A 27,683-nucleotide genomic window follows, 5' to 3' on the forward strand; every position below is an offset into this window, starting at 1 on the left:
TCAAACAGCAATAACAAAAAAAAATAGAACATCATGAACATAAACATAAACCCAGAAATTGAAATCAGAATCATACAAAGAAATACCACAATTGAATAGAAACATAAACCCAGAAATTGAAATCATGAACAGAAATCAAACAGCAATATCAAATAAAAAATATAACATCATGAACAGAAACATAAACTCAGAAATTGAAATCAAAATCATAAAAACAAATACCAAAATTTTTTAACCCTCATAAAGAGAACCCAAAAAATTTCAAAATAAACAAAACAAAACAACTAATTGAATGAAATGAATTGACTTCAACAAAACAGATTCATACAACAGAACATAAAAGGATAAAAAAAGGAGCTAAATCAAGCAAATTTCATACCCGAGGCTGAGGATCCATTGGAACACTGGAAGTGGAGCGATGAAGGGGGAGACGGAGCACCCCGGCGCAGATGACGATATTGACTCTCCGAGACCCACGCCACGGCTCTGAGGCTGAAGACGAACGACGCGAAGAGAGAAGAGAGATACTGAGAATGAATGAGACAATGAGGTGCTGGGCTGAGAAGAGAAAGAGGATGATACTGACGCCGGGTGAGGGCCTGAAACCGGCAACGAATGCTTGATGCACGGCAGAGAACAGATTAATCGTGGAGTAGGTTGTGGTGATTAGTGGGTAGAGAGGCAACGAAGGTTACAGGTAAAATAAATTAGGGTTATTATTAAACCCCACATGGTTATATTTATAAATTAGTTATTGTGCATTTTTAAAAAGCTCAAAAGAGTTGAGCTTATTAAAAATAGATCCGTGATTGTTACAAAAGAATAATGTTTTGTAACAATGTTATAAGTTGTTGTAAAACATGATAATATTTTGTAATAATCTGTTTTATTTTATTATAAATTGGGTCTGTCTTTAGTAAGCTCAAGCCTTTTGAACTTTTCTAATAGGCACAAAATATAAATTAGACATATACTCCACATGGGGTTTAATAATAATAATAATTTTTTTATTTTTTAACTAACAAAACCCTTAATCCAAATTCAGCCCCACCCCCAAACTCATCATACGTTACTCTAATTCCCAATTCCTTTCCCCCTGTTTATTCACCAGTTGCCGTCAGCTACTCTACTCTCCTCTGGTCTTAGCATTTACCGTCGCCGTTGCCGTCTAATCCATCTAACAACGTCGTTCGTATGCTCCCTCCCCGGCTCCTCTTCTCTCTTCTCTCTTCTCTCTTCTCTCGTCGAGTGGTTGTCAGTGCTGTGGTGCTCCATTCCCCCTGCATCCTCCACTTCTATAGTAACAATGGAGCCTCAGACTCAGGTATGTTACTTCATTGATTTAATTTTCTTTTTGTTCCTTTTATCTTCTTGTTGTATTCCTCCACTTCTTGTATGAATCTGTTGTATTGCTTCCTTTCGTTGATTTCATTCAATTTTTTTGTTCTATTTATTTGTTCTGATTCACGGGTTGTAGGCGATATTTGTTCTGTTTGTTGCTACAAGTATGTTGGTGTAGCTAAGATTCATGCCAATTTGGTAATCATATGTAGCAATTGTAATTCTCCATTATTGTTATATTGGTATCTAACATAGTGAGGCATGGGGCTTCATGGATTTTACAAACAATGGTATGAGAATGGATGTGGTTGCGTAAGAAGTAAATTTCTCGGTTCTTACTTTTTAGTGATGTAACAAACTCTGATGTTCTGGTTTTTAGTTAATCCGTTCTTATATTCTGTCTTTGAGTAACCAATGTTTAGTTAGTTATGCAATCTGCATTAAAAGAAGAATGCCAAACTATTTATAGATGATTCTTTTTTAATGAAATGAGTAAAAGAAAATAGTTCATCTAGATCATGATTTTCTTATGCCAAATTATTTATACAAGTATTGAACAAGTTATGAGTTCTAGCTATTTGATGTTGTGTTTTTTATTTCATTACTTTTGGAGGCTACAACAACGGAGTTGTTGAGTTTAATTTGAAAATTGCTCTACTCTTTGTTTACATTAATGGTTCTATTATGAGTTTAACACCTGACTCAAGGAAATCTTTGAATGCTTGTTGACTAGTGTTACATTATGTTTGAGAACATGATAGTGAAATGAAATGACTATATCACTGTGAAATAAGGAAACTTACCTAAATTCTGATACATGATTATATATCATATTTATTAGGCACATGCATATATATGCCCTTGGCTTTTAATTTGGATTTCAGTAGTATCATTTTGCTTAAAGCTTATGATGAACTGTTGCATTTTATTGGTTGACTAAGCAAGTGCCTGTAAAATGAGTGTTTTAGATTTGAGTAATGTTAGAAAATCAGCTAATTTTTTTAAAATTATTTTAAATTTTAAAGAAACAGCTTCTTTCACAGCAGTGCAAAATTAAGCAAATTACTTATTGCAAATTAATATTCCTACACTTTTTAGCAGTTTCTGAAGAGTATCACATCCGTTAAGATTTGAAGTTTGCCAATTAAGCAAATTAGTTATTGCAGAAGGCAACTTCTTTAGCTCATGATTGAAAGACAGGTTAAGGTACCTTAGATGTAGCAATTCAGCTGCTTTCAGTGGAAGCTCTTTTATTGCGCAAGAGCTTAAGTGTTGTTTGGATTGATACCCTTTCAAGAAGGCAACTTCTTTAGCTCTTTCAATTAAGCAAATTAGTTATTGCTATCAATGCACTTTTCGTGACAGGTTAAGGTACCTTAGCTGATAAGTGTTGTTTGGATTGCTACCCTTTCATGTTTGTTTTAAGATTAGCCATGAATATTTATGCTAAGGAAGGGAGATAGATAATGTACTTTAAATAGGTGGAGCTTCTAAGGTGTAATTTGAAAACTTGGTTGTGTCTATCTCTTATTTAACTTGAAATGATCATGTAAAAATGTTGTATCGTAATCCCTCTTGTTCACAGTATTGGTTTAGTTTCATGAACCATAAAACTGGTTCTGAAGTGGATCCAGTTTGCATTTATAAAAATCTAAACCATGCCCACCCCTATATGAATCTATATAATTGATCTTAATCACCAAAATATGAGACACGATAGAGTTTAAGCTGCCATAAGAAAATTCAGAAATTAGTATTGTGATTCTTTTTGAAAATTCAATGGTTTTTGGTTAATTTTGCTTATTTGATTATAAATTGTACCTAATTTATGCTATTTTTAATGGGTAATTAACGTTAGTCACTATAAATTGCAGGAAGCATCAAATAGTCAAAGACACACAAGTGATCAAAATGTGCATAATGTTAGTGATCATGTGGATGAAGATGTAACTTCTAATGCGGTGGATATGGATCAATATCGCATAAACTCTTGGGAAGATATTGGTAAGATTGATTTTTCAAGTCTATCTATGAAAAATATTTGTCAATTGCACTTTGCTGATCTTGGCTTGGCATTCGAATTTTATAATTCATATGCCAAGACGAGGGGCTTCAGTGTGCGAAAGAGTAGAAGTAGAATAGTTGATGGAAAAGTTAGAGAAAAAACATATGTTTGTTCTTGTGAAGGGTATAGATTAGAAAAATGGAACCATATGAAAAATCGAGTTAGGGAGCCAAAACCAGAGACAAGATGTGGTTGTATGAGTAAACTTCATGTTATCTTCAATGCGGTAACTGAGAGTTGGATAGTGAGAGATTTTTGTGATGAACACAACCATGAGCTTGTTGTTCCAAAGTTAGCAAGAATGTTAAAATCTCACAAGAAAATGACTGAGCCTGACATTAGTCAAATGAACCATATGAAAGAGGTGGGGATCAGCATGCCAAACATATTTGGGTCATTAGCTAGCCAGTGTGGTGGGTACGAGAACGTTAATTTTTCAATTAAGGATATGCACAATCAAGTTGCGAAGCAAAGAAGACAATTACCTGATGATTTAACCTCTGCAATGGCTTACCTGGAAACGCTAGCAGCAAGGGATCAAAACTTGTTCTATAGTGTTGAAAAGGGCAGAAAAGGAGTGTTTCGGCAAATTTTTTGGTGTGATGGCCGGTGTCAGTTGGATTACGATCTGTTCGGGGATGTGCTAGCATTTGACGCCACGTATAAGAAGAATAGATACAGATTGCCGGTGGTAATATTCTCGGGAGTTAACCATCATAATCAAACAGTTGTATTTGGTGCTGCGATAGTTTCGAATGAGAGGAAAAGCACCTACGTGTGGTTACTAAAACAGCTTCTCATAGCAATGAAGGGAAAGACACCGACTTCAGTAATTACGGATGGTCATTACTCGATGGCTATCGCTATTCAGGAAGTGTTTCCGAATGTACATCATAGGTTATGTGCATGACACTTGATGCGTAATGCAACAAGCAATATTCACAAACCTCAGTTTACGAAAATGTTTACAAAGTTAATGCTAGGTGATTACGAAGTTGGTGTGTTCGAACAAAAGTGGGAGGAAATGGTTGGATTCTTTGGAGTGGAAGATCGGGAATGGATAGTAGATATGTAGGAAAAAAGAAACATGTGGGCTACCGCTCATATCCGAGGAAAATTCTTTGCTGGGTTTAGAACGACTTCGAAGTGTGAAAGTCTACATGCTGTCCTCAAAAGATATATTAAATCACGCTATAATTTGACAGAATTTGTTCAACACTTCCAGCGTTGTTTAAGCTACATGCGGCACAAAGAGGATTTGGTAGACTTTAAATTATCAACTGGACAACCTGTGATGCAGACACACTTTCAACAATTAGAAAGGTCAGCAGCTACCATTTATACCTGGCAAATTTTTGTGTTGTTCTGTTCAATGCTCCACAAGGCCAGCACATTGAAGGTAATATATGAAGAGGAAATGAGTTCTTGCAAGATTTATCAAGTGTCAAAATTTTACAAGCCTAACATGATATGGCATGTGTCTTTTCATGGAGAGCAAGATGAATTTAAATGCTCATGCATGAGAATGGACTCGATAGGTATTCCATGTAGTCATATACTTGTTGTTTTGGGTTTTCTAGACATTGCAGAGCTGCCAAAATGATTAGTGCTGCGAAGATGGACTAGAAAAGCGAAGGAAGGCATTAGTGGGTATGATGACATGGGCGGCTTGATGGAGGATTCCTTGGCTATCAATCAGCGTGCATGTTTGGCACATTGGTGTAAACAAATTATGAACGAAGGGTGCCTAAAAGGGGATATTTTTAATGAATCACGAGATGCATTGGTAAATATACTTTCATGTATTAGGGCTCATAGCGGGGACAATAACATGATGGAGGAGCATGCAGAATACATGTATGAAGACCTTGCAAAGAATGGAAGTACTGAGATAGAGACCACAAGGAAGCCTAAGCGTTGCAGCTACTGTCGCAAGGGGGGGCACAACATTGCTACGTGTTCCATGAAGAAAATGGATGAAAGGACTCCCAAATTTGATGATGACGCTGAGGAGAATATTGAGGGTGAGGACTACTCCTTCGTAGATGCTGAAAGTGATGAGTATATTCACAGTGAATGGTTTGAGGAGGAAGATGTAAGTTCAATAAATTTAAGTTCAAGTATATTTTGTTACATATAATATTGTATGGCTAGTTCATAAGCCTTCCTATTTGCTGTTTTGATCCAGGAATATTTAAATTCCTCAAGGTATTATGAACAGAGTGGTGGCGAGACTGCGTCCTCAATCGATTACGATTCTGATGGTATAAAATGTTTTAAATTTTATTTTTATTTTTTGTTATACTTATTTTACTATTTTTAAACTTAAAAATATGTCGCTTAAATTTTAGGGGCAAATGATGATGATGAGGCAGAGTTGTGAACCATCCGTTGCAACAATCAAAGACGAGTTTAAGAGCACTTTTTCTGTTTCTATTAGTTATACTTTTGGAACTTGTTTACATCACTCTGAATCTTAAATACTTTAGAACAGGAGAATGAGTTATTCATTTCATTTTTGTGAATGTACTTATATTTGGATGATTGTTGCTGCTTGTGTTTGCAGCCAAGAATGCTTTTTATTGATGTTAAACATTAGTTTCAATATGAATCAACATTAGTTTTTCCAATTTATAGAAAGTCTTCGTGACATTTGATCCATTCATGTATTTATCATTTAGATAAGGGATTGCTGTTCCCTCATTAATCTGCAACATGCTTATGACCTGACTTCATTGCATCCTTATTTGAGCATAAGCTATATTGATTTATCTTTATTTGACAATAGTTATCTCTTATACTGGCTCTTATTTTGGTTTGTGGAAGAATTAATATGTCCTTTATACTGGCTCTTAGTTCTTACTTCTGTTTGCCATTCATCAAAGCTTTCGTCATATTTGCTAGCTCCAAACTAGTAAATTACTATGAGAGCTTAGTATATATATATTTGTCAGGGACTATACAAGTTTATACTCTTCTTAGAACTCATTTTGCTAGAAACTTGCTACTTAGAAATACAGATTGAAAGCCAATGTTGTAAGAGTAGTTTGGGAGAGCTTTTAGTAAAAGGTCTACTGAACAAAAATTGTGTCTAAGCATTACAATATTACAAAAATTGTGTCCAAGTTTCAAGAACTTCAATCTTGCATTCAATGGATTTCAAAGTGTGCTGAAGAAATAATCTGGGACAAAACAACAGCCTACAAACAACGAGTAGCGTTATAATTTGGAAGGAGATATCATAGGGATATAGCCACATCAATTGAAACAGTTTAGAATACCAGAGTGTTAGTAGATTCAGTTCTTGGTTCCTTGTGCTCATGGGGCAGGTTGGAGTCCAAATGGAAAATAATTTTTGGTTCTAAACTCATGACCATTAGATACCAGTGATCATTATCTTGAATGGGTATATAAATCTGAATACAATGCATTGTTCAACAGAAGTGTCAAAAGATATACATAATTGTATGCTAACTGAAGAGATAAGGACAAGAGCTTACATATTCAAGTGAAGGGTATTTTCCCATATAATCTGCATATTTATCAATTAACTCTTCTATTTGGAGATGTTGAAATACATCAACCTGTTTTATATGTCATAAATTATGTAGATAAAGAAGTATAGAATAAAATATAACAATCCAAGCTTTCTTATTTGATAACCATAACAAAACGTACTGAAAAAGAGGGAGGAAGGCACCAAGTTGTCTTCAGAGTAATGATTCTTTGGTCCCAAGTACATTTCCTAGCCCAAAGCTCCATAATCTAATTCAAGCATAGATATGGTTAGGTATTTATCCAGTTTTTGAGCATATAGATGACTAAGTTAGATTGATAGATAATCACTTTTACCTTGGCAGTAATTGTATGATCCTTGCTCAAGCAAAAAAGTTCTTGACGTGTTGCGGACGTACCTCCTATCTTTACAATGTGCTCACTGATAACAAGTGAACATAGACTCAATGCGAAAATCAGCCGTGAATGAATATTGAGCTTATTTAAGAACATGAAAAAATTTATACCTTGGTAATAAATCCGAATCAAAAACATATGCAAACATCTCTACTTGTCCCTTAGTCAAATTAATCTCACCACCCATTTTAAAATAAGTTGTTATTCCCTGTTCGAGTTCAAATAATTTTTGTTAAAGCATTATTTTTGCATCATTCAAAGTTAAAAATTCTAATTTATTAACCACAATAGTTAGGACAAAACAAAAAGTAGAAGAAAAAAGAACTGGTGACCTTTGGTTTCTTCTGCACTACCAAATTTTGCTGTCCAAAAATAGATAGCGGTTTCGATTCTGCGCGTACACGTGCAGCAACTGGCGTGCTTGATGCTCGTACTGCTTCTCCACGGGATTCTTGTGCATCCATTTCAGAAGTTGACATACGGCGCGGTCGTTGTACACCTCTGAATGCCTACATACGAAATTTGGGCATTATAAACTTATCCCTTTTATAATAACATGTAAATGCATATGGTTGTGCAAAGATTTTACCTCAACTGTATTTTGGAACCTGGTTCTCCTTTCACCAGGTCCAGGGAACCATGGCTTTGATAGTGGTTTCACCTTCCCTTTTCCATTTGGCTGGGGTGACAGTTTCTGGCGTTTGATAGAGGGAATGTTCCGTTGGACAGCAACTTTGCGTGGATCTTGGCGGGTTATAGTTGTTCGATCTAGTTCCATGACATCATCCTCATCATCTGACACATCAAGACATATATTTGGTTCCAAATCCATATTAAATATTGACTTGCTGTCACTCTTTTTGATATTTTCCGTAATTTTGCATGTCTTATGAGGGGTGGTGATAGGATTGGTCTTGCTGTTTTTTAGAAGTCTTTCATTCTCCTTCAACTCAGGCTTGACATAAATGGAATTTATGCATTCAATCATGGACTTCAATAGAATTTGTTCCTCTCGTATACTATTGTTAGCTCTTTTGATGTCCTGCAGATAAAAGATACAACATGGGTAATTTAAAATACAACAGCATTGAAACTTAAAAATAGGACACAAATATTTGTTGGTTTTACATACCTCTAAATCAGCCATAACTCTTCTCTCAAAGGAGTTCATCAGAACACTTGGTGGTGCACATGAGTTAGGTAAACTGAACCAATAATGATAATAGTAAGATATAATTCAACCAATAGTAGTAGCAAAAATAACAATGAACGTAATGAATTGAGTGTAGCCTTTACCCATGGCTATTATTGGTTGCCATTGATCAGAGTAATTCTCCCTCTAGGTTTTTTCTTCTGAACAGACTCTTTTCTTGCAAGATCCCGTCACATACACTCCTTTAATCCATCGATATCATCTCTGTGATTTTTTTCAATATCAGTAGAGATATGACACAATCAATCCATTAATTGAAATTGATTTGATTTCTTAAATGCAGATTCTCTTTCTTATTTATTTTTCAAAATCTTCTCTAATTAAGGTAATCAATCAATAACAGAAGAAGATGAATGCGTGATTAAAGGCGATGAGAAGATGTAATTACCTAACAGGGCATGCACCACATCGATGATGAGTTGCTTCGTCGCCATCTCCCACGCCGGCCTTCTCCATTGTTGTGGTGCTTCCCATTTTCCCTTCTGTTCTCACATCATCTATGTTGGGCATCTTCTTCCCCTTTTGCGAAGCTTCTTCCGTGAGAGTGAGAAGCAAACCCTGACCCCCAAAATAAAATAAAACAAGTAAAGCACACTGTTTTTTAATTTTCAAAATTCAAAATCGAATATATGCGTTATTACTAACCTATAAACTATAACGTAATTTTATTTATTATCAATAAATGGAACATCATTTAATCCTTTGATTTTTAATATTTGCAATTATTATTATAGATTCATAATAAATAAAATTATATCAATATTTTAAAGATTAAACCTTTTAAAAAAATTATTAATAACTTTCTATTTTTAATTTTCTTTCCTAAATACAAGTACTTTTGTATTTATTTCAACAGTACTTATGCTTACAACTTCTTAATAAAACGGAAAAATAAAATATTTATACTACTGACCTAGTAGATAACTCGTATACATTTTCATGGTGCACTGTTGAGGTGCGCGGATTACATTGATACGTTCGAACTAACAGCTCTGAAAATTTGATAATTAAAGTTAGAAATAATTCAAACTAAGCTAAAATAGACCAAACTCAACATTAACTCACTAAAAGCTCACAAGATAAGTCAATTGTTTGGACATGAAAGACTAATAATAAAAGTTATATTAGGCTAAGTAATTTTAGCTAAGCCAAACCAAACCAAGGTCAAGTTTGACTGAAAGCTCAAAAGTTGCCTCGATCTCATGAGCTTAGCGGATCGAGTAGTTAACGACTTACTAGTTGTTTAAAATAACATACATTCACTAATATCTTAAGAACAATCAAGTCTCAACAAATTACAATCAACAGGTTATAAATCGATTGTTGTTAAGTAGTTAGATAAACTTCCAGTATTCTCTGTAACACCCTACTACACAGTGTCTTACGCTTAAGTCATAGAACAGAGGTAGTGTGGTATTACAGACCTCTAATAGTAATGATATACGTATAATACTGAACGAAATAATATACTAGGAGCCTTGAAACAAAGTGGGTAAACAAGAATCGCAAAATAAAAAAACGCAACGCTCAAGGAATAGGATTATTTGCGTGCTAAGAAACCTAATCGGAATATGATAGAACAATAGACAAAGGGATAAAGAAAAGCCAAGGAACAGCATAACTAGCCTCTGACTCAGCCTGCGAAGCCAAGGCTGGCCGGAGGATACATATATACATATAAACATACATAAATATCCCCAAAATATACCATAGTAAACTCCTATCTCTCCCTCAACCTCTAAGAGGAGCAGCATACATAAGTTACTTGGAGAGTAAGCTACACATATATATACATATATACAAATAGAACCCAAAATACACCCAAGAACTACTTCGCTTTCCAGAATCCAGACGCCTAGCGAGGAGCCTCTCGACCTGCATCTGAAAAACAACAAAACAATATGGAATGAGAACCGGAGGTTCTCAGCATGGTAAAAGTGCCACGCGCATAAGAAATACGGTCCTGAGAATGCCATAGGCAATCCTAGAACTCCGTTATTCAGTTATCCAACTTAAGCACTAAAATAGAAGCCATAAACAAGGGTAGGTATTCTAAATCTGCCTAACTTACTCAAGTTCAAACTTAACCTAACAGCAAACCACTGAACCGAAAATCATACTTGCATCGAACCGAAATCACAATAGCCACCGAACCGAAATCACAATAGCCACTGAACCGAAATCACCCTAGCCACTGAACCGAAATACGTTCATGTGGTTAATCCTCCATTTTTCAATTTTCAGTCCTAATCTAACACCAAACCATTTCTCCTTTTCCTCCATCCCTCCATCATTCACAATGCAACAGAAACAAGCAACCAAACAAGGTCACGCACAAGTAATTAGCAGATAGTACAAATAGCAAGTATAACAGATAGCATGTGATATATATATCAATTAGACAAACCCAGGAAATGCATAGCAATCAAAACAAACAAATGCATATGATGCATGCCTGTCCTATGGCTGATGGGGCCCATCTGTCGGTTATCCAGCCAACCCGACAAGTCCGAAAACCTTAGACTGTCCCCCGTCGTGCATCCCCAAGAGTCTATGCATAGAGTTCACATTCATATTTCATAAAATCACTCAATGGGGGCTATCCATACCCGGGAATTTATACGTGCCCGGTCACCCTTACGACGTAGGGTTAACAGAGTATCGAGAATCAACCTGGAACACGTGGTGGCGAGCCACGGTTTTTACCCAGGGAAACTCGTATCTCAGATATCATCATTCATAAGCCATGGCAACTATCATCAGTACATCATCAAGTACCAAACCTTAACATTAAACTTCATTACATCCTTATTTTCTTCATAAGAGCCACCATTTACAACTTTCTTACCTATAACCCATACATTTGCTAACACCTCCATTTCTACCTCATCAATAGCCATTTCAAGCTATTTTTAAACAATCCAATAAGCCATACCCTTAGATTGCGTTTAGCATAAATCATATGTGAATATATATGAACAACCCTTCACACACAATATTCCATCAACCTATTACCAATCCATTAATGCCATCATCAACTCTCATACATGCATTAAACCATCAATTCACTTAACAATTTTTCAAGAACAAACATCAACCATAATCATAAATCTATACCAACACCAACACAGTCCATCATAAGCAAGTTCAAGGGCATAAAATTAATGACCTCAAGGCCTCCTATTCCCAATATATGATTACCAAAGATTATTCTAACAACAATACCAAGCTACTCATTAAATGCCATTAACAATTCAACTTATCCTATGGTTCTTCTAACCTAAGTTTTCACAACACCGTAAATATTAAACGTGCGAAACTTAAACCATACCTTGGCCGATCACTTAGTTCACCCAAGGCAGCCTCACAACTCAAAATTACAGCCCCTCCAAACTCAATCAAACAGCCCCAAACCAAGCTTGATCACCAACAAGCCTCCAACAAGCATCAACATTCACATACACACTACCTAAACCACAATTAACATATCCAACATAACAACTCAATACCCAAATGCCTAAATTCAGAAATTTTATTAGGGTTTGAGATCTCTTACCTTTACCCACTGATCCTTGGGCAATACCCACAAGAAATCAAGTCTAGTGAACCCCTAAAACATAAAAATCATAAAGGAATTGAGTTTCTCAAACCTTAAACTCGAAATTCATATACCAGCAGAAATGGAGCTAGGAAAAATCGATCCACTTACTGTTTTGTTTGGATATAATCGAAGAGCTCGACGAGCCCGACGCGTGGCCGCAAACGGCGCGGCGATCGGAGCCCGGATGAGGAAGTTATGGTAGTTGGAAGGAATGGTGAGGGTTTGTGAATCTCCTCTCCCTCCCTTGCTGTAATGGCGTCGCAGCAGCTTATGAGGAAGAAAAGAGCTGCTGCCTCATATAAGTGTTTGGGTCCGGTTGGACCCACGGGCCCGGTTTGGGCCCCGGTTTGGCCCTTTCGGTCCGTTTTTGGACCAAATTTTCGAAATTGGTATCAAAATTTTCGTTTCAACGAGCCTTATCCTATTTTGATATTAGTTTTGCATTTTTAGCATTCCTAACTAAAATTCAATTTATTAACTAACAAATTACCGATTTTAGCGGGGTTTACATCCTACCCACCTAATTAGGAATTTTGTCCTCAAAATTCAGAGGGAATTACCTGAAAAGAGGTGTGGGTAGTCCTTTCGCATCTCCGATTCAAGCTCCCAGGTATGTTCTTCAATACCAGCCCGACTCCAAGCTACCTTCACCAAAGAAACTTCCTTTCCGCGGAGACGTTTGGTGCTGGTATCATCAATCCTAACCGGAGTTACTGGAAGCGTCAGGTCTTCTCTCACTTGGACTGATTCCGGCTCTAGGACATGACTAGGATCAAAAGTGTATTTACGAAGCTGCGATACGTGGAACACGTCATGCAGGTTCGAAAGATGTGGTGGTAACGCGATCTTATATGCCACTGGTCCAATTCTCTTCAGGATTTCGAATGGCCCAATGTAGCGGGGATTTAACTTCTTGGTTTTGATGGACCTCCCTATTCCAGTGGTCGGAGTAACTTTCAAGAAGACGTGTTCTCCTTCCTCGAATTCTAAGGGCTTTCGTCTTCGGTCAGCATAGCTCTTCTGACGGTTTTGAGCTTCAAGCATTCGACTCCGAATTCTCTTTATTTGCTCAGTGGTTTCACTTACCATTTCAGGTCCTATTAAGCTCTTTTCTCCTGCTCCGTACCAACATAATGGAGACTGGCATTTTCTTCCATACAAAGCTTCATATGGAGCCATTCCAATACTCGCATGATAGCTATTGTTATAAGCAAATTCTACTAGAGGCATATATCGATCCCAGCTCATCGGTTGATCCAAAACACAAGCTCTTAACATGTCTTCCAAGGTTTGTATTGTTCTTTCTGATTGGCCATCCGTCTGAGGATGATAGGCAGTGCTTAGGCTTAGTTGGGTGCCAAAAGCTCGCTGAAAAGCACTCCAGAACCGTGATGTAAAGCGAGGATCTCTATCCGATACAATGGTGGAAGGTACGCCATGTAACCTCACAATCTCCTTTATATATAAGCGTGCTAACTCCTCCATAGAACAACTTATCCGAATAGGCAGAAAATGAGCTGACTTGGTCAGTCGGTCTATAACCACCCAAATAGCATCACAACCGGTCCGAGTTCTTGGTAAGCCCAATACAAAATCCATAGCAATGCTCTCCCATTTCCACTGTGGAATCTCCAAAGGTTGAAGGGTTCCTGCTGGCTTTTGGTGTTCAATCTTAACTTTCTGACAAGTTAGGCATTTAGAAACATGTAACACCACATCATTTTTCATTCCTGGCCACCAGAACATCGTTTTTAAGTCTTGGTACATCTTAGTGCTTCCAGGATGAATGGAGAACCCGCTCTTATGTGCTTCCTCTAATATGTTCTGTCGCAAACCCCCGATGTAAACCCCCGATATCTGGCACAATTATCCGGCCCTTGAACCTCCACAACCCATCTCTATCTTCTGACACTCTCCATTGCTTGCCTTTCTCAATCGCCGGCAAAATCTTATACAATTCTTGGTTATTCTGATGAGCCTTTATCAGTTCAGCCTTGAAGTCACTTGAGATTTGTAACTGGTTTAGGCATAAAGTCCCAAACTCCTCTCTGATTCCCAATTTCAATCCTTGGAAGGCTCTCAACAACTCTTCCTCTCTTAGCATCATCCAAGCAGCACATAGGGATTTCCTACTCAAGGCATCCGCCACTACATTCGCCTTTCCCGGATGATAGTTTAACTCGAAGTCATAATCCTTTAGAAGTTCCATCCACCTCCTCTGACGCATATTCAATTCTTTTTGCTCAAATAGGTACTTTAGACTCTTATGGTCAGAGAAGACTTGAAATTTCACTCCATAGAGATAATGCCTCCAAATCTTCAAGGCAAAGACAATGGCCGCAAGTTCCAGATCATGAGTTGGATAGTTTCTTTCATGAGGTCTTAATTGACGTGAGGCATAAGCTACAACCTTATGATGTTGCATCAACACGCATCCTAAACCTTTCAAGGACGCATCACAGTACACCTCGAATGGTTCTCTCGGGTCAGGCAACACTAATACAGGGGCGGTAGTCAATCTCTGCTTTAAGGCAAGGAAACTCTCCTCGCACTCAGGAGTCCACACAAAAGGAACATCCTTCCTGGTTAGCTTAGTCAAGGGTAAAGCAAGCTGTGAAAACCCTTTAATGAACCTCCGATAATAACCCGCCAATCCTAAGAAACTCCTGATTTCCGTCACTGAAGTTGGCCGCTCCCAATTCATCACCGCCTCAACCTTAGCAGGGTCTACTGCTATTCCATGCTTACTCACCACATGACCAAGAAACTTCACCTCAGACTTCCAGAACTCACACTTGGATATCTTGGCATACAACTTCCTATCCTTCAGAATTTGTAGCACTGTTCGCAAGTGTTCTGCATGCTCATCCTCGGTCTTAGAATAGATAAGAATGTCGTCAATAAACACAACAACAAACTTATCCAGATATGAATGGAAAATTCTGTTCATGTAATCCATGAATATCGCCGGAGCGTTAGTTAGTCCGAAGGACATAACGGTATATTCATAGTGACCATAGCGCGTTCTGAAGACAGTTTTGGGAATGTCCTCATCTCTGACCCTTATCTGGTGGTACCCAGATCGTAGATCAATTTTAGAGAACACACCGGCTCCCTGTAATTGGTCCATCAAGTCATCAATCCTTGGCAACGGATATTTATTCTTCACTGTAACTTTATTCAACTGCCTATAGTCAACACATAAGCGCATGCTTCCATCTTTCTTTTTCACCAGTAATACTGGCGCACCCCACGGGGATACACTTGGTCGGATAAAATTTTTACCCAACAGATCCTCCAGTTGAGATTTTAATTCGGCCATCTCCAGAGGCGACATCCTGTAAGGAGCACTCGAGATTGGTCCGGCCCCAGGTACTAAATCAATAGCAAACTCAACTTCCCGTTTCGGTGGAAATTCATCAATATCTTCAGGGAACACCTCCGGAAACTCACACACAACTGGGATTTGTTCTAAGTCTTGATCATCACCCGAAACACCTGCAGCTAGAAACAATATCCCCTGACATTCAGCCCCAGAACAGTTCACCATCATGGAATTCAAGTAGTAGTTATTCACTATAACCGGCCCTTCAGTGTCTTCAGGCATAAAATATACTGTTTTCGCCGAGCAATCTAATAGAACGCGGTTCTTGGATAACCCGTCCAATCCCAGAATGAGATCAAGACCAGTCATCGGTAAACAAATTAAGTTATGCACGAAATCACGCCCTTGTACTCGAAAAGGAACTTGGGGGCACCCTAATCTAGTCACCATAGCCTCGTGGGTAGCATTATAGACCTTTAAATCATACCCCAGTATTACTATTTTCAGTCCTAGCTCATCAGCCCTCTCAAATGCAATAAAAGTATGTGAAGCTCCAGAATCAAACAAAACATTCAAAGTTTTACCCGCCATCTCACATTTACCTCGGATCAATGCCTCTGACCCCTCAGCGCCTATAGAAGAAGTAGTATATACCCTTCCTGGTTGCTGCACCCTGCCTGTCTCATACCCCTTCTTCTCGGGGCAACTACTAGCCAAGTGTCCCGGCTGCCCACAAGAGTAACAGACTCCAGTCCCAAACCTGCATGGTCCTGAGTGATACTTCCCACATCTGTGGCAACTCATATCCTGCTGTGGCTGCTTTTCCTGTCTCCTTCCCTGATTAGCACTGGTATTAAACCTCCTGGAGCTGCCTTGCCCCTGATTGTTCTGAGGAACAAAGCCACCACGCTTGAACTGTCTGCCTCTGGGTGCAAAGTTTCTCCCTGTGGTCCTCTGGAATGGCGTCCTCAGACTCCCTCTTTCTGCTACAGCTCTTCTGACACAATCCTCCGCCACCCTGCTCCTATTCACCAGCTCAGAAAACACCCGAATCTGCATAGGCGCCACAAAGCTCTGAATGTCACTCCTAAGGCCTCCTTCATACTTTATACATTTCCACTCAGCAAAATCCTCAGGAGCTCCCTGACAGATGCGTGAGAAGCGGCACAATTCCTCAAATTTACTGGTATATTCAGTGATAGTCATTTGCCCCTGTTTAAGCTGAAGCAGTTCAAGTTCTCTGGCATTTCTAACTGAAGTGGGGAAATATTTTTTTATAGAATTCATCTCGGAACAACTCCCAAGATATCACAATCCCATCAGGTTGCAGAGTGCGCCTCATGCCCTGCCACCAGTGCTGAGCTTCACCATGCAACTGGTAGGTCCCAAACTCAACCCATTGCTCATCCGGAACCTGTTGAGCCTGTAATGCTCGCTCAATGGCCTGTATCCAATTATCAGCATCGGTCGGATTCGAGGTCCCTCTGAAAGTTGGAGGGTGAACCTTCAGGAAGGAATGCAATGACACTGGACCATTCTCGTCATTGTTACCATTGTTTCCATTATTAATTTGGTTTCCCAGGGCTTCAGCTGTCGCTTGCATTGCTGCTGCCATATTGCCTAATGCGGCCATGAAGTCTATAGGATTAGGAGTGTTTCCTGATGCCTCAGGCATGGCATTGCCTATTCGGCCTCTACCTCGCCCGCGTCCGCGTCCGCGAGTAGACATCTGGTCCCTATACACACCAAACAAGTGATATCAAGTTGATCAGTCTCAATATCTCAAGTTCAGTGCTTTAAGTCCCAAATGCATGCTCACGAACGTTTATGCCACATATATCAATTAGATATCCTAATGGTACATAAACACATACACAGAGAATGCACAAAAGCACAATCAGTCTGTCCTCAGGCTCTATAGGAACGAACTGCTCTGATACCATAATGTAACACCCTACTACACAGTGTCTTACGCTTAAGTCATAGAACAGAGGTAGTGTGGTATTACAGACCTCTAATAGTAATGATATACGTATAATACTGAACGAAATAATATACTAGGAGCCTTGAAACAAAGTGGGTAAACAAGAATCGCAAAATAAAAAAACGCAACGCTCAAGGAATAGGATTATTTGCGTGCTAAGAAACCTAATCGGAATATGATAGAACAATAGACAAAGGGATAAAGAAAAGCCAAGGAACAGCATAACTAGCCTCTGACTCAGCCTGCGAAGCCAAGGCTGGCCGGAGGATACATATATACATATAAACATACATAAATATCCCCAAAATATACCATAGTAAACTCCTATCTCTCCCTCAACCTCTAAGAGGAGCAGCATACATAAGTTACTTGGAGAGTAAGCTACACATATATATACATATATACAAATAGAACCCAAAATACACCCAAGAACTACTTCGCTTTCCAGAATCCAGACGCCTAGCGAGGAGCCTCTCGACCTGCATCTGAAAAACAACAAAACAATATGGAATGAGAACCGGAGGTTCTCAGCATGGTAAAAGTGCCACGCGCATAAGAAATACGGTCCTGAGAATGCCATAGGCAATCCTAGAACTCCGTTATTCAGTTATCCAACTTAAGCACTAAAATAGAAGCCATAAACAAGGGTAGGTATTCTAAATCTGCCTAACTTACTCAAGTTCAAACTTAACCTAACAGCAAACCACTGAACCGAAAATCATACTTGCATCGAACCGAAATCACAATAGCCACCGAACCGAAATCACAATAGCCACTGAACCGAAATCACCCTAGCCACTGAACCGAAATACGTTCATGTGGTTAATCCTCCATTTTTCAATTTTCAGTCCTAATCTAACACCAAACCATTTCTCCTTTTCCTCCATCCCTCCATCATTCACAATGCAACAGAAACAAGCAACCAAACAAGGTCACGCACAAGTAATTAGCAGATAGTACAAATAGCAAGTATAACAGATAGCATGTGATATATATCAATTAGACAAACCCAGGAAATGCATAGCAATCAAAACAAACAAATGCATATGATGCATGCCTGTCCTATGGCTGATGGGGCCCATCTGTCGGTTATCCAGCCAACCCGACAAGTCCGAAAACCTTAGACTGTCCCCCGTCGCGCATCCCCAAGAGTCTATGCATAGAGTTCACATTCATATTTCATAAAATCACTCAATGGGGGCTATCCATACCCGGGAATTTATACGTGCCCGGTCACCCTTACGACGTAGGGTTAACAGAGTATCGAGAATCAACCTGGAACACGTGGTGGCGAGCCACGGTTTTTACCCAGGGAAACTCGTATCTCAGATATCATCATTCATAAGCCATGGCAACTATCATCAGTACATCATCAAGTACCAAACCTTAACATTAAACTTCATTACATCCTTATTTTCTTCATAAGAGCCACCATTTACAACTTTCTTACCTATAACCCATACATTTGCTAACACCTCCATTTCTACCTCATCAACAGCCATTTCAAGCTATTTTTAAACAATCCAATAAGCCATACCCTTAGATTGCGTTTAGCATAAATCATATGTGAATATATATATGAACAACCCTTCACACACAATATTCCATCAACCTATTACCAATCCATTAATGCCATCATCAACTCTCATACATGCATTAAACCATCAATTCACTTAACAATTTTTCAAGAACAAACATCAACCATAATCATAAATCTATACCAACACCAACACAGTCCATCATAAGCAAGTTCAAGGGCATAAAATTAATGACCTCAAGGCCTCCTATTCCCAATATATGATTACCAAAGATTATTCTAACAACAATACCAAGCTACTCATTAAATGCCATTAACAATTCAACTTATCCTATGGTTCTTCTAACCTAAGTTTTCACAACACCGTAAATATTAAACGTGCGAAACTTAAACCATACCTTGGCCGATCACTTAGTTCACCCAAGGCAGCCTCACAACTCAAAATTACAGCCCCTCCAAACTCAATCAAACAGCCCCAAACCAAGCTTGATCACCAACAAGCCTCCAACAAGCATCAACATTCACATACACACTACCTAAACCACAATTAACATATCCAACATAACAACTCAATACCCAAATGCCTAAATTCAGAAATTTTATTAGGGTTTGAGATCTCTTACCTTTACCCACTGATCCTTGGGCAATACCCACAAGAAATCAAGTCTAGTGAACCCCTAAAACATAAAAATCATAAAGGAATTGAGTTTCTCAAACCTTAAACTCGAAATTCATATACCAGCAGAAATGGAGCTAGGAAAAATCGATCCACTTACTGTTTTGTTTGGATATAATCGAAGAGCTCGACGAGCCCGACGCGTGGCCGCAAACGGCGCGGCGATCGGAGCCCGGATGAGGAAGTTATGGTAGTTGGAAGGAATGGTGAGGGTTTGTGAATCTCCTCTCCCTCCCTTGCTGTAATGGCGTCGCAGCAGCTTATGAGGAAGAAAAGAGCTGCTGCCTCATATAAGTGTTTGGGTCCGGTTGGACCCACGGGCCCGGTTTGGGCCTCGGTTTGGCCCTTTCGGTCCGTTTTTGGACCAAATTTTCGAAATTGGTATCAAAATTTTCGTTTCAACGAGCCTTATCCTATTTTGATATTAGTTTTGCATTTTTAGCATTCCTAACTAAAATTCAATTTATTAACTAACAAATTACCGATTTTAGCGGGGTTTACATCCTACCCACCTAATTAGGAATTTTGTCCTCAAAATTCAGAGGGAATTACCTGAAAAGAGGTGTGGGTAGTCCTTTCGCATCTCCGATTCAAGCTCCCAGGTATGTTCTTCAATACCAGCCCGACTCCAAGCTACCTTCACCAAAGAAACTTCCTTTCCGCGGAGACGTTTGGTGCTGGTATCATCAATCCTAACCGGAGTTACTGGAAGCGTCAGGTCTTCTCTCACTTGGACTGATTCCGGCTCTAGGACATGACTAGGATCAAAAGTGTATTTACGAAGCTGCGATACGTGGAACACGTCATGCAGGTTCGAAAGATGTGGTGGTAACGCGATCTTATATGCCACTGGTCCAATTCTCTTCAGGATTTCGAATGGCCCAATGTAGCGGGGATTTAACTTCTTGGTTTTGATGGACCTCCCTATTCCAGTGGTCGGAGTAACTTTCAAGAAGACGTGTTCTCCTTCCTCGAATTCTAAGGGCTTTCGTCTTCGGTCAGCATAGCTCTTCTGACGGTTTTGAGCTTCAAGCATTCGACTCCGAATTCTCTTTATTTGCTCAGTGGTTTCACTTACCATTTCAGGTCCTATTAAGCTCTTTTCTCCTGCTCCGTACCAACATAATGGAGACTGGCATTTTCTTCCATACAAAGCTTCATATGGAGCCATTCCAATACTCGCATGATAGCTATTGTTATAAGCAAATTCTACTAGAGGCATATATCGATCCCAGCTCATCGGTTGATCCAAAACACAAGCTCTTAACATGTCTTCCAAGGTTTGTATTGTTCTTTCTGATTGGCCATCCGTCTGAGGATGATAGGCAGTGCTTAGGCTTAGTTGGGTGCCAAAAGCTCGCTGAAAAGCACTCCAGAACCGTGATGTAAAGCGAGGATCTCTATCCGATACAATGGTGGAAGGTACGCCATGTAACCTCACAATCTCCTTTATATATAAGCGTGCTAACTCCTCCATAGAACAACTTATCCGAATAGGCAGAAAATGAGCTGACTTGGTCAGTCGGTCTATAACCACCCAAATAGCATCACAACCGGTCCGAGTTCTTGGTAAGCCCAATACAAAATCCATAGCAATGCTCTCCCATTTCCACTGTGGAATCTCCAAAGGTTGAAGGGTTCCTGCTGGCTTTTGGTGTTCAATCTTAACTTTCTGACAAGTTAGGCATTTAGAAACATGTAACACCACATCATTTTTCATTCCTGGCCACCAGAACATCGTTTTTAAGTCTTGGTACATCTTAGTGCTTCCAGGATGAATGGAGAACCCGCTCTTATGTGCTTCCTCTAATATGTTCTGTCGCAAACCCCCGATGTAAACCCCCGATATCTGGCACAATTATCCGGCCCTTGAACCTCCACAACCCATCTCTATCTTCTGACACTCTCCATTGCTTGCCTTTCTCAATCGCCGGCAAAATCTTATACAATTCTTGGTTATTCTGATGAGCCTTTATCAGTTCAGCATTGAAGTCACTTGAGATTTGTAACTGGTTTAGGCATAAAGTCCCAAACTCCTCTCTGATTCCCAATTTCAATCCTTGGAAGGCTCTCAACAACTCTTCCTCTCTTAGCATCATCCAAGCAGCACATAGGGATTTCCTACTCAAGGCATCCGCCACTACATTCGCCTTTCCCGGATGATAGTTTAACTCGAAGTCATAATCCTTTAGAAGTTCCATCCACCTCCTCTGACGCATATTCAATTCTTTTTGCTCAAATAGGTACTTTAGACTCTTATGGTCAGAGAAGACTTGAAATTTCACTCCATAGAGATAATGCCTCCAAATCTTCAAGGCAAAGACAATGGCCGCAAGTTCCAGATCATGAGTTGGATAGTTTCTTTCATGAGGTCTTAATTGACGTGAGGCATAAGCTACAACCTTATGATGTTGCATCAACACGCATCCTAAACCTTTCAAGGACGCATCACAGTACACCTCGAATGGTTCTCTCGGGTCAGGCAACACTAATACAGGGGCGGTAGTCAATCTCTGCTTTAAGGCAAGGAAACTCTCCTCGCACTCAGGAGTCCACACAAAAGGAACATCCTTCCTGGTTAGCTTAGTCAAGGGTAAAGCAAGCTGTGAAAACCCTTTAATGAACCTCCGATAATAACCCGCCAATCCTAAGAAACTCCTGATTTCCGTCACTGAAGTTGGCCGCTCCCAATTCATCACCGCCTCAACCTTAGCAGGGTCTACTGCTATTCCATGCTTACTCACCACATGACCAAGAAACTTCACCTCAGACTTCCAGAACTCACACTTGGATATCTTGGCATACAACTTCCTATCCTTCAGAATTTGTAGCACTGTTCGCAAGTGTTCTGCATGCTCATCCTCGGTCTTAGAATAGATAAGAATGTCGTCAATAAACACAACAACAAACTTATCCAGATATGAATGGAAAATTCTGTTCATGTAATCCATGAATATCGCCGGAGCGTTAGTTAGTCCGAAGGACATAACGGTATATTCATAGTGACCATAGCGCGTTCTGAAGACAGTTTTGGGAATGTCCTCATCTCTGACCCTTATCTGGTGGTACCCAGATCGTAGATCAATTTTAGAGAACACACCGGCTCCCTGTAATTGGTCCATCAAGTCATCAATCCTTGGCAACGGATATTTATTCTTCACTGTAACTTTATTCAACTGCCTATAGTCAACACATAAGCGCATGCTTCCATCTTTCTTTTTCACCAGTAATACTGGCGCACCCCACGGGGATACACTTGGTCGGATAAAATTTTTACCCAACAGATCCTCCAGTTGAGATTTTAATTCGGCCATCTCCAGAGGCGACATCCTGTAAGGAGCACTCGAGATTGGTCCGGCCCCAGGTACTAAATCAATAGCAAACTCAACTTCCCGTTTCGGTGGAAATTCATCAATATCTTCAGGGAACACCTCCGGAAACTCACACACAACTGGGATTTGTTCTAAGTCTTGATCATCACCCGAAACACCTGCAGCTAGAAACAATATCCCCTGACATTCAGCCCCAGAACAGTTCACCATCATGGAATTCAAGTAGTAGTTATTCACTATAACCGGCCCTTCAGTGTCTTCAGGCATAAATATACTGTTTTCGCCGAGCAATCTAATAGAACGCGGTTCTTGGATAACCCGTCCAATCCCAGAATGAGATCAAGACCAGTCATCGGTAAACAAATTAAGTTATGCACGAAATCACGCCCTTGTACTCGAAAAGGAACTTGGGGGCACCCTAATCTAGTCACCATAGCCTCGTGGGTAGCATTATATACCTTTAAATCATACCCCAGTATTACTATTTTCAGTCCTAGCTCATCAGCCCTCTCAAATGCAATAAAAGTATGTGAAGCTCCAGAATCAAACAAAACATTCAAAGTTTTACCCGCCATCTCACATTTACCTCGGATCAATGCCTCTGACCCCTCAGCGCCTATAGAAGAAGTAGTATATACCCTTCCTGGTTGCTGCACCCTGCCTGTCTCATACCCCTTCTTCTCGGGGCAACTACTAGCCAAGTGTCCCGGCTGCCCACAAGAGTAACAGACTCCAGTCCCAAACCTGCATGGTCCTGAGTGATACTTCCCACATCTGTGGCAACTCATATCCTGCTGTGGCTGCTTTTCCTGTCTCCTTCCCTGATTAGCACTGGTATTAAACCTCCTGGAGCTGCCTTGCCCCTGATTGTTCTGAGGAACAAAGCCACCACGCTTGAACTGTCTGCCTCTGGGTGCAAAGTTTCTCCCTGTGGTCCTCTGGAATGGCGTCCTCAGACTCCCTCTTTCTGCTACAGCTCTTCTGACACAATCCTCCGCCACCCTGCTCCTATTCACCAGCTCAGAAAACACCCGAATCTGCATAGGCGCCACAAAGCTCTGAATGTCACTCCTAAGGCCTCCTTCATACTTTATACATTTCCACTCAGCAAAATCCTCAGGAGCTCCCTGACAGATGCGTGAGAAGCGGCACAATTCCTCAAATTTACTGGTATATTCAGTGATAGTCATTTGCCCCTGTTTAAGCTGAAGCAGTTCAAGTTCTCTGGCATTTCTAACTGAAGTGGGGAAATATTTTTTTATAGAATTCATCTCGGAACAACTCCCAAGATATCACAATCCCATCAGGTTGCAGAGTGCGCCTCATGCCCTGCCACCAGTGCTGAGCTTCACCATGCAACTGGTAGGTCCCAAACTCAACCCATTGCTCATCCGGAACCTGTTGAGCCTGTAATGCTCGCTCAATGGCCTGTATCCAATTATCAGCATCGGTCGGATTCGAGGTCCCTCTGAAAGTTGGAGGGTGAACCTTCAGGAAGGAATGCAATGACACTGGACCATTCTCGTCATTGTTACCATTGTTTCCATTATTAATTTGGTTTCCCAGGGCTTCAGCTGTCGCTTGCATTGCTGCTGCCATATTGCCTAATGCGGCCATGAAGTCTATAGGATTAGGAGTGTTTCCTGATGCCTCAGGCATGGCATTGCCTATTCGGCCTCTACCTCGCCCGCGTCCGCGTCCGCGAGTAGACATCTGGTCCCTATACACACCAAACAAGTGATATCAAGTTGATCAGTCTCAATATCTCAAGTTCAGTGCTTTAAGTCCCAAATGCATGCTCACGAACGTTTATGCCACATATATCAATTAGATATCCTAATGGCACATAAACACATACACAGAGAATGCACAAAAGCACAATCAGTCTGTCCTCAGGCTCTATAGGAACGAACTGCTCTGATACCATAATGTAACACCCTACTACACAGTGTCTTACGCTTAAGTCATAGAACAGAGGTAGTGTGGTATTACAGACCTCTAATAGTAATGATATACGTATAATACTGAACGAAATAATATACTAGGAGCCTTGAAACAAAGTGGGTAAACAAGAATCGCAAAATAAAAAAACGCAACGCTCAAGGAATAGGATTATTTGCGTGCTAAGAAACCTAATCGGAATATGATAGAACAATAGACAAAGGGATAAAGAAAAGCCAAGGAACAGCATAACTAGCCTCTGACTCAGCCTGCGAAGCCAAGGCTGGCCGGAGGATACATATATACATATAAACATACATAAATATCCCCAAAATATACCATAGTAAACTCCTATCTCTCCCTCAACCTCTAAGAGGAGCAGCATACATAAGTTACTTGGAGAGTAAGCTACACATATATACATATATACAAATAGAACCCAAAATACACCCAAGAACTACTTCGCTTTCCAGAATCCAGACGCCTAGCGAGGAGCCTCTCGACCTGCATCTGAAAAACAACAAAACAATATGGAATGAGAACCAGAGGTTCTCAGCATGGTAAAAGTGCCACGCGCATAAGAAATACGGTCCTGAGAATGCCATAGGCAATCCTAGAACTCCGTTATTCAGTTATCCAACTTAAGCACTAAAATAGAAGCCATAAACAAGGGTAGGTATTCTAAATCTGCCTAACTTACTCAAGTTCAAACTTAACCTAACAGCAAACCACTGAACCGAAAATCATACTTGCATCGAACCGAAATCACAATAGCCACCGAACCGAAATCACAATAGCCACTGAACCGAAATCACCCTAGCCACTGAACCGAAATACGTTCATGTGGTTAATCCTCCATTTTTCAATTTTCAGTCCTAATCTAACACCAAACCATTTCTCCTTTTCCTCCATCCCTCCATCATTCACAATGCAACAGAAACAAGCAACCAAACAAGGTCACGCACAAGTAATTAGCAGATAGTACAAATAGCAAGTATAACAGATAGCATGTGATATATATCAATTAGACAAACCCAGGAAATGCATAGCAATCAAAACAAACAAATGCATATGATGCATGCCTGTCCTATGGCTGATGGGGCCCATCTGTCGGTTATCCAGCCAACCCGACAAGTCCGAAAACCTTAGACTGTCCCCCGTCGCGCATCCCCAAGAGTCTATGCATAGAGTTCACATTCATATTTCATAAAATCACTCAATGGGGGCTATCCATACCCGGGAATTTATACGTGCCCGGTCACCCTTACGACGTAGGGTTAACAGAGTATCGAGAATCAACCTGGAACACGTGGTGGCGAGCCACGGTTTTTACCCAGGGAAACTCGTATCTCAGATATCATCATTCATAAGCCATGGCAATTATCATCAGTACATCATCAAGTACCAAACCTTAACATTTAAACTTCATTACATCCTTATTTTCTTCATAAGAGCCACCATTTACAACTTTCTTACCTATAACCCATACATTTGCTAACACCTCCATTTCTACCTCATCAACAGCCATTTCAAGCTATTTTTAAACAATCCAATAAGCCATACTCTTAGATTGCGTTTAGCATAAATCATATGTGAATATATATGTACAACCCTTCACACACAATATTCCATCAACCTATTACCAATCCATTAATGCCATCATCAACTCTCATACATGCATTAAACCATCAATTCACTTAACAATTTTTCAAGAACAAACATCAACCATAATCATAAATCTATACCAACACCAACACAGTCCATCATAAGCAAGTTCAAGGGCATAAAATTAATGACCTCAAGGCCTCCTATTCCCAATATATGATTACCAAAGATTATTCTAACAACAATACCAAGCTACTCATTAAATGCCATTAACAATTCAACTTATCCTATGGTTCTTCTAACCTAAGTTTTCACAACACCGTAAATATTAAACGTGCGAAACTTAAACCATACCTTGGCCGATCACTTAGTTCACCCAAGGCAGCCTCACAACTCAAAATTACAGCCCCTCCAAACTCAATCAAACAGCCCCAAACCAAGCTTGATCACCAACAAGCCTCCAACAAGCATCAACATTCACATACACACTACCTAAACCACAATTAACATATCCAACATAACAACTCAATACCTAAATGCCTAAATTCAGAAATTTTATTAGGGTTTGAGATCTCTTACCTTTACCCACTGATCCTTGGGCAATACCCACAAGAAATCAAGTCTAGTGAACCCCTAAAACATAAAAATCATAAAGGAATTGAGTTTCTCAAACCTTAAACTCGAAATTCATATACCAGCAGAAATGGAGCTAGGAAAAACCGATCCACTTACTGTTTTGTTTGGATATAATCGAAGAGCTCGACGAGCCCGACGCGTGGCCGCAAACGGCGCGGCGATCGGAGCCCGGATGAGGAAGTTATGGTAGTTGGAAAGAATGGTGAGGGTTTGTGAATCTCCTCTCCCTCCCTTGCTGTAATGGCGTCGCAGCAGCTTATGAGGAAGAAAAGAGCTGCTGCCTCATATAAGTGTTTGGGTCCGGTTGGACCCACGGGCCCGGTTTGGGCCCCGGTTCAACCGGTTTGGCTCTTTCGGTCCGTTTTTGGACCAAATTTTCGAAATTGGTATCAAAATTTTCGTTTCAACGAGCCTTATCCTATTTTGATATTAGTTTTGCATTTTTAGCATTCCTAACTAAAATTCAATTTATTAACTAACAAATTACCGATTTTAGCGGGGTTTACATTCTCTAT

General features: G+C 39.9%; 2 protein-coding genes and 3 long non-coding RNA genes across 5 annotated transcripts; 2 read left to right on the forward strand and 3 right to left on the reverse strand.

Annotated features, from left to right (window-relative positions):
• Positions 1–1,306: 1,306 nt before the first annotated feature.
• LOC130975618 (protein FAR1-RELATED SEQUENCE 5-like) lies at positions 1,307–4,316 on the forward strand. Its single transcript, XM_057900382.1, has 4 exons — positions 1,307–1,324; positions 1,478–1,505; positions 1,597–1,631; positions 3,216–4,316. Exons 1-4 carry the CDS (start codon positions 1,307–1,309, stop codon positions 4,314–4,316), a joined length of 1,182 nt encoding a protein of 393 aa, XP_057756365.1.
• Positions 4,317–5,071: 755 nt separating this feature from the next.
• On the forward strand, positions 5,072–5,901 carry LOC130973857 (uncharacterized). Its single transcript, XM_057898541.1, has 3 exons — positions 5,072–5,501; positions 5,595–5,670; positions 5,758–5,901. The coding sequence occupies exons 1-3, from the start codon at positions 5,079–5,081 to the stop codon at positions 5,787–5,789; spliced, it is 531 nt and encodes a 176-aa protein (XP_057754524.1). The 5' UTR covers positions 5,072–5,078; the 3' UTR covers positions 5,790–5,901.
• A 4,366-nt stretch (positions 5,902–10,267) lies between these two features.
• LOC130973222 (uncharacterized) lies at positions 10,268–12,336 on the reverse strand. The gene is made up of 4 exons (XR_009084063.1): positions 12,241–12,336; positions 12,088–12,141; positions 11,863–12,000; positions 10,268–10,412 (listed from the first exon to the last, which is right to left on the reverse strand). It is a non-coding gene; the product is annotated as an uncharacterized LOC130973222 (long non-coding RNA).
• Positions 12,337–17,781: 5,445 nt separating this feature from the next.
• Positions 17,782–19,850, reverse strand: LOC130973162 (uncharacterized). Its single transcript, XR_009084036.1, has 4 exons — positions 19,755–19,850; positions 19,602–19,655; positions 19,377–19,514; positions 17,782–17,926 (listed from the first exon to the last, which is right to left on the reverse strand). It is a non-coding gene; the product is annotated as an uncharacterized LOC130973162 (long non-coding RNA).
• A 5,516-nt stretch (positions 19,851–25,366) lies between these two features.
• Positions 25,367–27,414, reverse strand: LOC130973163 (uncharacterized). The gene is made up of 4 exons (XR_009084037.1): positions 27,265–27,414; positions 27,112–27,165; positions 26,887–27,024; positions 25,367–25,437 (listed from the first exon to the last, which is right to left on the reverse strand). It is a non-coding gene; the product is annotated as an uncharacterized LOC130973163 (long non-coding RNA).
• Between the last annotated feature and the right edge of the window lie 269 nt (positions 27,415–27,683).

Source organism: Arachis stenosperma, chromosome 4, assembly GCF_014773155.1.
Source record: "Arachis stenosperma cultivar V10309 chromosome 4, arast.V10309.gnm1.PFL2, whole genome shotgun sequence".
Lineage (NCBI taxonomy): Eukaryota > Viridiplantae > Streptophyta > Magnoliopsida > Fabales > Fabaceae > Arachis > Arachis stenosperma.

Bases quoted from the DNA above. Each gene is read 5' to 3' on its own strand.
- LOC130973857 (XM_057898541.1), top strand. From the start codon at position 5,079: ATGGAGGATTCCTTGGCTATCAATCAGCGTGCATGTTTGGCACATTGG. The intron at 5,502-5,594 runs GTAAGTTCAATA...GTTTTGATCCAG, and splicing joins AATGGTTTGAGGAGGAAGAT to GAATATTTAAATTCCTCAAG. The intron at 5,671-5,757 runs GTATAAAATGTT...CTTAAATTTTAG, and splicing joins AATCGATTACGATTCTGATG to GGGCAAATGATGATGATGAG.
- LOC130975618 (XM_057900382.1), top strand. The intron at 1,506-1,596 runs GTATGTTGGTGT...TATCTAACATAG, and splicing joins TGTTCTGTTTGTTGCTACAA to TGAGGCATGGGGCTTCATGG. The intron at 1,632-3,215 runs GTATGAGAATGG...TATAAATTGCAG, and splicing joins CATGGATTTTACAAACAATG to GAAGCATCAAATAGTCAAAG.